We start from the raw sequence: 11,114 nt of genomic DNA, 5'->3' as shown, positions 1-11,114 counted from the left end.
ACAATCATAAAACACACTCTAGAAGTTTAAATTAAGGACGCTAAATTGATGCGCTCAAGCACAGGAGGTAATTAAATGGGTGAGCAACTCTAGAATTAACTAAGATAACTAGATAAGTTCAATGTTTGTCAGTTTGAATGGCAGAGGTAAGTTTGAACTCTAGAATTAAGTTTTATGTGAACCATTGGGACACTCCAGCTGTCCACCTTTCCGTCGAAGGTTCACTCTAGTCCAGTTCGAATAATTGTTCTCTCAGGAATACTCTGTCTTCTATTTCAGATAGGACAGCTCTACTCTTGTTCACTATGATGGAAATTGCGAATAGCAATTTCCCACTTGTTTTTTATCTGACAACTTTCCCGCGATTGTTATTCGATCGTTCTGATTTCTCTTTTTCGGTTTTTCAGTTATCGCGAGAAAATCGTGCATGACAGGCTCCATTCGAATTTTTGAAAAATTAAATTTCACCCCAAAATTAAGTGCTCTTGCTTTTCTCAAGGTCAAACTTCCAAATATGACCGACTGGCACAGAAAGACTTTAATTACCTTTTATGGGGTAAATCAAAATTTTCAAAATAGAGAAAAGGACCGAACAACTAAACAAAGAACGAATGACTAAAAAGCAAAATCAATTAAAAACAATAAAACGTAGCAAATGGACTGTCGTTTGTTATCAGATCGGGTGGATCCTTTGAAGCCTATTCTACTGCTACTACTACTTTAATACTTTTAACCGGAGTTTTTGATTATTTGTTACAGGAAGTGCTAAACGGTTGTCTGAGTGTTAGGTTTCTTTTATAGATAATTTTAAACTGAAAAGAATGAAGTGGGTTTACAAGGAAGAGCATCCTTTTGAGCAACGAAGAGCAGAGGGCGAAAAAATCCGAAAGAAGTATCCGGATCGAGTTCCTGTGAGTTTTTAAAAAATAGAATAAAAAAGCGCTATTCTTTGTATACGGGGGTGCAGATCACTGCGTAAGACTCAATTCATAGACAATTCAATTAGTGCTATTATAGAGGAGGGACGGTTGAAGTAAATGCCTTTAATGACTTTTCATTAAAAGCTGACTTGACTTAATTCCTTGCAATATTGCTTACGGATGTATTTATATAATGCTGGTATCGGCCCTATCCAGCTTGTGCACGACCGTAACTAAACGGAAGGGCCCCTTAAATTTACCCTTTTTTTAAATGAAAATGGAAAGGTTATCACTAAAGATAACGGCTAAATTTAAAGAATTGGGCTGATTCGACGTCAATGCTACTTCTGTGCTCAAACAAGAAGTCATACTAGTAATCTTGAAAACAGACACTAATTATATTATTTTTTCTCAAAACGGAGTTGAGTTGCGTGTTTCATGAATTTGGGAACTCCGATTGCGGAATTGGAATATCTTGCTATTGACTAGCCAAGTATAAATATTGTTTAGAGCTATCGTAGGATGGATTTTAAAAACCTAGAAAACCTACTAGATAAAAGTTTATACAATTAGCTCGATATAACATCAAGCCGTGTATTAGATTGTACTTAGAACCAACGGAAAAGCATCCGCAATTCTCTAGTTATATAACAATATGCATATTTTGTAGGTTATCGTCGAGAAGGCTCCTAAGGCGAGGATTAATGATCTGGATAAGAAGAAGTATCTGGTGCCGTCTGACTTAACAGTTGGTCAGTTCTATTTTCTGATAAGAAAGAGGATTCACCTGAGAGCAGAAGAAGCACTATTCTTCTTTGTGAACAATGTCATTCCCCCAACCAGCGCAACGATGGGGTCTCTATACCAGGTTCGCACTAATGAAGCAGTCGGAATCAAGGTTTTTCCGACCCCTGGAAAAAACAATCAGCTTGCTGACATATTTTTATTATTTAGTTTGCATTTTTTTTAGAACTGTTAAGAGTCTGCATTGAAGTTTTTTACAGCAAGACAGTTTTTCAAACAATGCACTTTTGTTGCGAACTGAAATTTAATGGAAAGCTGTATCAAGAAGCTATTCCGATTTCTACAGGTTAATTCAAAATAATGTGCCGATTTATACATATCAAGTTAACTTTTTTCAATTGAAAAATGTTCTTCATCTAATAATTGTTTCAGGAGCACCATGAGGAAGATTACTTTCTTTACATTGCGTATAGCGACGAGAGCGTGTACGGAAAGGACGATTAGATGTAAGAATAAGAATACATTGGATCCTCCGAAGCAGCAAATTATCTCAAATAGATCAACTGTAATGTAGTATTGCAGCTCATGAAAGACTATTGAACAATAGACATAGCTATTCATAATCTCCCCTCACGGAACCGGTTTTCTATTTCAAATTAATTAGATAAATCAGTTGTATTGCAATAAATTTGCTCTACATGTAACTCAATAGAATTGATAAGTAATAATCTTTAGTTAGTTGAAAATAGTAGCCCAATGCTCCAATTAAGGTATAGATGTGCTTACGTTTAATTTAGAATGAGTGACCTTGAAACCTTTTAATACCCCGCAACGTGTATGCAAGTTTTCTTCAATAAAAATACTTCATCGAAAGGTAATGGGTTATTGAAAGGTCACTAAATGGAAGATATGCTTCAAATAAGCCAATTTTAATATTATTTTACAGTCTCTTTAAAAAAAAAAGATTTAGGGCAGGCAAAGTGGTTAGCATATGTATCGAATTAGAATGCGATCCTTGTTTTAATCTGCCCAGCTGGATGATAAACCAATGAACCGGTATTTTCCACAAGATATGAGTATATTAGTAGTCTTGTCATGGGAATTGAAAGTCATTTCTATGAGCTTTCAAATGTACTAATCTATTCTTATATAATTAAGTGCGGGATTCACTATCTCGCCACGTTTAAGCTGTAACAACGTATTATTATTGCATGTTTAGCCCAAGAATGTTTTCACGTTTAAGCTATATCGTATATTAAGATTTTTTTCGAATTTCCAGTTTGAATTTAGTGCGTATTTCACCAAGTTTCAAATAAGAAGCCCAATAGTGGGATGCTGCCAGGATTTCCCAAGGGGTTGCGAATTTGACCTCCTAATAAGAATGCCCAAATCCGTTTAGTGTACGAGATACGACGTTTTTGTGATTTTTTTTTTAAAATTCAGGGGTTGCGAACGTTGCCTCCAAATTTCTCATATTTCTGTAGTTTTCCAGATATGAAGTTTTATGTGATTTTTAAAAATTTTTCTGAAAACATTAATTTAATTTTTTTGAATATTTGGAATTGCTAACCCTATAATTGGGTGCTGTCAGGGTACTCAGAGAGGTTGCAAATCTTGCCTGTAGATACGACTGCTCAAATCCTCGTAGTTTTCGAGATATGTGGTTTTTAATGATTTTTCCCAAATTCTCATTAAACTTAGATTGGGTGCTGAGTTAATTTCATAAGTAAGTTCACTGACTCTGTAATCTCCAAATGAGGCGAAGATTTCTTATTTCTCGTCCTTGTGTGGGTTTTGGCTGATCTCTGTCTATGAAGTCTGTTATTGCGTGCACATGCGTATTTCAGAGACTTTGAAAACGCTTTTGACCTAGATCTTTTTTTTTCGTCTTTATATTTTCCCCAGGCTTGAAATTCGCTAAAAAATTGGAAACGTCTCAATCTAAATTTAATTCTTCCCTTTGTCTGTTGAATTTTATATCAATTTCGAATCAGCTTACAATTCTCTATTTTTTTTGACGAACACAAACTGTTTTTGTTTGTCATTTGCTTACGAAGCGTGATGTTACATGGACAAGCATATGTTTGAACTAATGAAGACACCCATAACTGAATCAGTTTTCGAACTTGTGAATTTATATATATGTATTGTCTTCGCTTGATTAAATTAAGTACTAATTTTGGAAATTTCTTTATTTATTTTTTCTCTGTGTTTTTTTGACTGATCTCTGTCTATGAAGTCTGTTATTGCGTGTGCATGTATGCCTGAGTTATTGAAAACGATTTGGATCTAGATCATTATGTTCGTCCTGACAGTTTTTCCTGGCTTGAAATTTGCCAGAAAATTTAAAAACCTCTCACTCTAAATCACTTTCCTCCTTTTATCGGTTAGTTTTTATATCAGTTTTGAATTAGCCCAAATTTCTCTCTGATTTTTGGAGAACACAAACCTTTTCTGTTTGTCATTGGTTTATGAAGCGTGATGTTTCATGGACAAGCATGTCTGAACTATTGACTAACCCATAACTGAATCAGTTTTCAAACTTGTTATTTTGTAAATCTGTATTGGTGTCGCATGACGAAATTCAAAACTAATATAAAAACTTCTTCATCTATCTTCTTCTTGCGTTGTTTTCGGCTCATCTTTGTCGATAAAGACTGTTATTGCGTGTGTATTCATATTTCAGAAATATTGAAAACGATTTCGATCTATGTGCTTCTACCAAAGTCACCGTCAATTTTTCCATTGATGCATGACTTGCTCAGTAAAAACAATCATTTTTAGTTAAGATAACGTTTTCGATTGATTACAATCATCATCAATCTAAAAAAGGAAAAACAATAAACGTACAATAAACTGTTTTTTTTTATGTTTTTCATTTTTGATTTTCTGTTTGAACACTTTGGATTGAACGTTTATTGTTTTTCCTTTTTTAGACCGACGATGATTGTAATCAATCGAAAACGTTCTCTTAACTAACATTGATTGTTTTTCCTGAGCAAGATTTCAATCTACAATCGTCCTTAAAATTTTTCTTGGCTTGAAATTCGCTAGAAATAATATTGCATTGGCAAATATATGTCTCGAGTCAGCTTATAATTCGCTTTAAATTTTGGCGAAGACAAACTGTTTTTTTTGTCATTTGTTGATGAAGTGTGATGTTGCATGGACCAGCATATGTCTGAACTAATGAAGACACCCATAACTGAATCAGTTTTCGAACATGTGATTTTTGATATCTGTATTGTCTTTGCTTGATGAAATTTAAGACTAAATAAAAATTTCTAAATTTATCTTGTCCCTGTGTGGTTTTTGGCTGACCTCTGTCTTTGAAGTTTGTTATTGCGTGCACATGCGTATTTCAGAAACTTTGAAAACGCTTTTGACCTAAATCTTTTTTTTTGTTCTTGCTTTTTTTTCCTGGCTTGAAATTCGCTAAAAAATTGAAAACGTCCCAATCTAAATTAATTTCTTCCCTTTGTCTGTTGAATTTCATATCAATTTCGAATCAGCTTACAATTCTCTATATTTTTTGAAGAACTTAAACTGTTTTTTGTTTGTCATTTGTTAACGAAGCGTGATGTTGATGGACCAGCATATGTCTGAACTAATGAAGGCACCCATAACTGAATCAGTTTTTAACATGTGATTTGTTTTATCTATTGGCTTCGCTTGATGAAATTGAATATAAATTAGGAAAAGTTCATGATTTATCTCTTCCTTGTGTGGTTTTCAGCTGATCTGTCTATGAACTTTGTTATTGCGTGTACATGCATATTTTAGAAAAATTGAAAACGATTTCGATCGATATCATTATATTTGTCCTTACAATTGCTCCTGTCTTGAAATTCGCTAGAAAATTTGAAAACGTCTCAACTGAATAACTTTTTTCCTTTGTCTGTTTATATTTATATCTCTTCTGACTTAGCTCAAAGTCCTCTGCTTTTTGAAGAACAAAAAGTTTTTGTTTGTAATTTGTTTACGAAGCGTGATGTTGCATGGACAAGCATATGTCTAAACTAATGAAGACCTTCATAACTGAATCAGTTTTCGAACATGTGATTTTTCTTATCTGTATTGTCTTCGCTTGATGAAATTTAAGACTAATTTTAAAGATTTCTAAACTTATCTTATCCTTGTGGTTTTTGGCTGATCTCTGTCTATGAATGTTGTTATTGCGTGCACATGCGTATTTCAGAATCTTTGAAAACGCTTTTGACATAAATCTTTATTTTTGTCTCTATAATTTTTCCTGGCTTGAAATTCGCTTAAAAAAAATTGAAAACGTCTCAATCTAAATTAAATTCTTCCCTTTGTATGTTAAATTTTATATCAATTTCGAATCAGCTTACAATTCTCTATTTTTTTGACGAACACAAACTGTTTTTGTTTGTCATTTGTTTACGAAGCGTGATGTTGATGGACAAGCATATGTCTGAACTAATGAAGGCACCCATAACCGAATCAGTTTTTGAACATGTGATTTGTTTTATATATTGTCTTCGCTTGATGAAATTGAATATAAATCAGGAAAAGTTCATGATTTATCTGGTCTTTGTGTTGTTTTTGGCTGATCTTTGTCTATGAAGTATGTTATTGCGTGTAGATGCATAATTCAGAAAAATTGAAAACGATTTCGATCCAGATCGTTATATTCCTCCTAACAATTTTTCCTTGCTTGAACTTCGCAAGAAAATTGAAAACTTCTCAATCCAACTCACTTTCTTCCCTTTGTCTCTTAACAATTTTTCCTGGCTGGAACCTCGCTTGAAAAATTAAAAACGTCTCAATCTGAACCACTTTCTTCCCTTCGTCTGTTGAATTTTTTTATCAATTTTGAATTAGCTTACAATTCTTTCTAGCTTTTGACCAACAGAAACTGTTGTTGCTTGTCATTTGTTCATGAAGAATGATGTTGTATGGACAAGCATATTTCTGAATTAATATAGACAACCATAAAAGAATCAGTTTTCAAACATGTGATTTTTTTATATGTATTGTCTTCGCTTGATAAAACTCAATCCTAATTTTGAATACTTCTTTATTTATCTTGTCCTTGCGTTGTTTTTGACTGATCTTTGTTTATGAAGTCTGTTATTGCGTGTACATGTATGCCTGAGTTATTGAAAACGATTTCGATCTAGATCAATTTGTTTGTCCTGACAGTTTTTCCTGGATTGAAATTCGCCAGAAAATTCAATAACCTCTCACTCAAAATCACTTTCCTCCTTTTATCTGTTAATTTTTATATCAGTTTTGAATTAGCCCAAACTTCTCTCTGATTCTTGAAGAACACAAACTGTTTTTGTTCGTCATTTGTTTATGAAGCGTGATGTTGCATGGAATGGACAAGCATATGTCTGAACTAATGAAGACACCCATAACTGAATCAGTTTTCGAACATGTGATTTTTCATATCTGTTGTCTTCGCTTGATACATTTCAATAGTATTTTTGAAAGTTTCTTAGTTTATCTCGTCCTTGTGTTGTTTTTGACTGATCTCTGTCTATGAAGTTTGTTATTGCGTGTACATGCATGCCTGAGTTATCGAAAACGATTTGGATCTAGATCATTATATTCGTCCTCACAGTTTTTACTTGCTTGAAATTTGCCAGAAAATTCAAAAATCTCAATCTAAATCACTTAACTCCTTTTATCAAACAATTTTTTTAAAAGTTTTCAATTAGCCCAAACTTATATCTGATTTTTGAAGAACAAAAACTTTTTCTGTTTGTCATTTGTTTATGAAGCGTGATGTTGCATGGAGAAGCATATGTCTGAACTAATGAAGACACCCAATACTGAATCAGGTTTCGAACATGTGATTTTTCATATCTGTATTGTCTTCGCTTGATGAAATTCAAAACTAATTTTGAAAGTTTCCTAATTTATCTCGTCCTTGTGTTTTTTTTTTGGCTGATCTCGACAATTTCGACTTAGATCGTCATTTTCGTCTTTACCATTTTCCCTGGCTTTAATTTTGCTACGAAAATTCAAAAAGTCTCAATCTAAATTTAATGCTTCCCTTTGTCTGTTGAATTTTATATTAACTTCGAATCAGCTTACAATTCTCTATTTTTTTTGACGAACACAGACTGTTTTTGTTTGTCATTTGTTTATGAAGCGTGATGTTGCATGGACAAGGATATGTCTGAATTAGTAAAGACACCCATAACTGAATCAGTTTTCGAACATGTGATTTTTCTTATCTGTATTGTCTTCGCTTGATGAAATTTAAGACTAATTTTAAAGATTTCTAAATTTATCTTATCCTTGTGGTTTTTGGCTGATCTCTGTCTATGAATGTTGTTATTGCGTGCACATGCGTATTTCAGAATCTTTGAAAACGCTTTTGACATAAATCTTTATTTTTGTCTCTATAATTTTTCCTGGCTTGAAATTCGCTAAAAAATTGAAAACGTCTGAATCTAAATTAAATTCTCCCCTTTGTCTGTTGAATTTTATATCAATTTCGAATCAGCTTTCATTTCTCTGTCTTTTTTTGGCGAACACAAACCGTTTTTTGTTTGTTTTGTTTATGAAGCGTGTTGTTGCATGGACAAGCATATATCTGAACTAATGAAGATAACCATAACTGAATCAGTTTTCGAACATTTGGTTTTTCATATCTGTATTGTCTTCGCTTGATAAAATTCAATTTTATTTTTGAAAATTTCGTAATTTATCTCGTCCTTGTTGTTTTTGACCGATTTCGGTCTGTGAAATCTGTTATTGCGTGTACATGCATGCCTGAGTTATCGAAAACGATTTGGATCTAGATCATCATATTCGTCCTCAAAGTTTTTCCTGGCTTGAAATTTGCCAGAGAATTCAAAAACCTCTCAATTTAAATCACTTTACTCCTTTTATCAATTAATTTTTTTAAGTTTTGATTTCGCCCAAATTTTTCTCTGATTCTTGAAGAACACAGACTACTTTTGCTCGTCATTTGTTTATGAAGCGTGATGTTGCATGGACAAGCATATGTCTGAACTAATGAAGACACCCATAACTGAATCAATTTTCGAACATGTGATTGTTGATATTTGTATCGTCTTCGCTTGATGAAATTCAAGACTAACTTTGAAAATTTCTTATATTATTTCGTCCTTGAGTGGTTTTTGGCTGATCTCTGTCTATGAAGTTTGTTATTGCGTGTACATGCATGCCTGAGTTATCGAAAACGATTTGGATCTTGATCATTATATTCTTCCTCACAGTTTTTCCTTGCTTGAAATTTGGCTGAAAATTCAAAAATCTCAATCTAAATCACTTAACTCCTTTTATCAAACAATTTTTTAAGTTTTCAATTAGCCGAAACTTATCTCTGATTTTTGAATAACAAAAATTTTTTCTGTTTGTCATTGGTTTATGAAGCGTGATGTTGGATGGACAAGCATATCTCTGAACTAATGAAGACACCCATAACTGAATCAGTTTTTGAACATGTGATTTTTTATTTCTGTATTGTCTTCGCTTGATGAAATTCAAATTTAATTTTGAAAGTTTCCTAATTTATCTCGTCCTTGTGTTGTTTTTTTTTGGCTGATCTCCACAATTTCGACTTAGATCGTCATTTTCGTCTTTACCATTTTCCCAGGCTTTAATTTTGCAACAAAAATTCAAAAAGTCTCAATCTAAATTTAATGCTTCCCTTTGTCTGTTGAATTTTATATCAATTTCGAATCAGCTTACAATTCTCATATTTTGACGAACACAAGCTGTTTTTGTTTGTCATTTGCTTATGACGCGTGATGTTGTATGGACAAGGATATGTCTGATTCAATAAAGACACCTATAACTGAATCAGTTTTCGAACACTTGATTTTTCGCACCGTATTGTCTTCGCTTCATGAAACTCATGACTAATTTTGAAAATATCTTTTATTTTGTTCTTGAGTGGTTTTTGGCTGATCTCTGTCTTTGAAGTTTGTTACTGCGTGTACATGCATGCCTGAGTTATCGAAAACGATTTCGATCTAGATCGCTATAGTTGTCCTTAGAATTTCTCCTGTCTTGAATTTCGCTAGAAATTTTGAAAACGTCTCATCTAAATAACTTTTTCCCCTTTGTCTGTTGATATTTATTTTTCTTCTGACTTAGCTCAATTTCCCCTCTGCTTTTTGAAGTACAAAAATTGTTTTTGTTTGTCATTTATTTATGAAGCGTGATGTTGCATGGACAAGCTTATGTCTGAACTAATGAAGACACCCATAACTGAATCAGTTTTCGAAAATGTGATTGTTGATATTTGTATTGTCTTTGCTTGATGAAATTCAATGCTAATTTGAAAATTTCTTACTTGATCTCGTCCTTGTAATGTTTTTTTTTTGGCTGATCTCGACGATTTCGCCCTAGAACGTTATTTTCGTCTTTAAAACTTTTTCTGGCTTGAATTTCGCTGCAAAAATTGAAAACGTCTCAATCTAAATTAAATTCTTCCCTTCGTCTGTTGAATTTTATATCAATTTCGAATCAGCTTTTAATTCTGTCTTTTTTTGGCGAACACACTGTTTTTTGTCTGTTATGTTTATGAAGCGTGATGTTGCATGGACCAGCATATATCTGAACTAATGAAGATTTCCATAACTGAATCAGTTTTCGATCATTTGATTTTTCATATCTGTTTTGTCTTCGCTTGATAAAATTCAATTTTGTTTTTGAAAATTTCTTAATTTATCTCGTCCTTGTTGTTTTTGACTGATTTCGGTCTGTGAAATCTGTTATTGCGTGTACATGCATGCCTGAGTTATCGAAAACGATTCGGATCTAGATCATTATATTCGTCCTCAAAGTTTTTCCTGGCTTGAAATTTGCCAGAGAATTCAAAAACCTCTCAATCTAAATCACTTTACTCCTTTTATCAATTAATTTTTTTAAGTTTTGAATTCGCCAAAATTTCTCTCTGATTCTTGAACACAAACTGCCTTTGCTCGTCATTTGTTTATGTAGCGTGATGTTGCATGGACAAGCATATGTCTGAACTAATGAAGACACCCATAACTGAATCAGTTTTCGAACATGGGATTGTTGATATTTGTATTGTCTTCGCTTGATGAAATTCAAGGTTAACTTTGAAAATTTCCTATATTATTTCGTCCTTGTTGTTTTTAACCGATTTCGGTCTGTGAAATCTGTTATTGCGTGTACATGCATGCCTGAGTTATCGAAAACGATTCGGATCTAGATCATTATATTCGTCCTCAAAGTTTTTCCTGGCTTGAAATTTGCCAGAGAATTCAAAAACCTCTCAATCTAAATCACTTTACTCCTTTTATCAATTAATTTTTTTAAGTTTTGAATTCGCCAAAATTTCTCTCTGATTCTTGAACACAAACTGCCTTTGCTCGTCATTTGTTTATGAAGCGTGATGTTGCATGGACAAGCATATGTCTGAACTAATGAAGACACCCATAACTGAATCAGTTTTCGAACATGTGATTGTTGACA

The 11,114-nt window shown here is 33.1% G+C and overlaps 1 protein-coding gene across 1 annotated transcript; it reads left to right on the top strand.

Moving 5' to 3' along the window:
• The first annotated feature begins 768 nt into the window (after window positions 1-768).
• LOC134853908 (gamma-aminobutyric acid receptor-associated protein) lies at window positions 769-2,609 on the top strand. Its single transcript, XM_063869873.1, has 3 exons — window positions 769-911; window positions 1,591-1,788; window positions 2,097-2,609. The coding sequence occupies exons 1-3, from the start codon at window positions 822-824 to the stop codon at window positions 2,166-2,168; spliced, it is 360 nt and encodes a 119-aa protein (XP_063725943.1). The 5' UTR covers window positions 769-821; the 3' UTR covers window positions 2,169-2,609.
• Window positions 2,610-11,114: the final 8,505 nt, after the last annotated feature.

This window comes from Symsagittifera roscoffensis, chromosome 9 (genome assembly GCF_963678635.1).
Source record: "Symsagittifera roscoffensis chromosome 9, txSymRosc1.1, whole genome shotgun sequence".
NCBI classification, from domain to species: domain Eukaryota; kingdom Metazoa; phylum Xenacoelomorpha; order Acoela; family Convolutidae; genus Symsagittifera; species Symsagittifera roscoffensis.
Note: the sequence above shows the minus strand (reverse complement) of the source record. Positions and strands in the feature narration are given on the sequence as shown.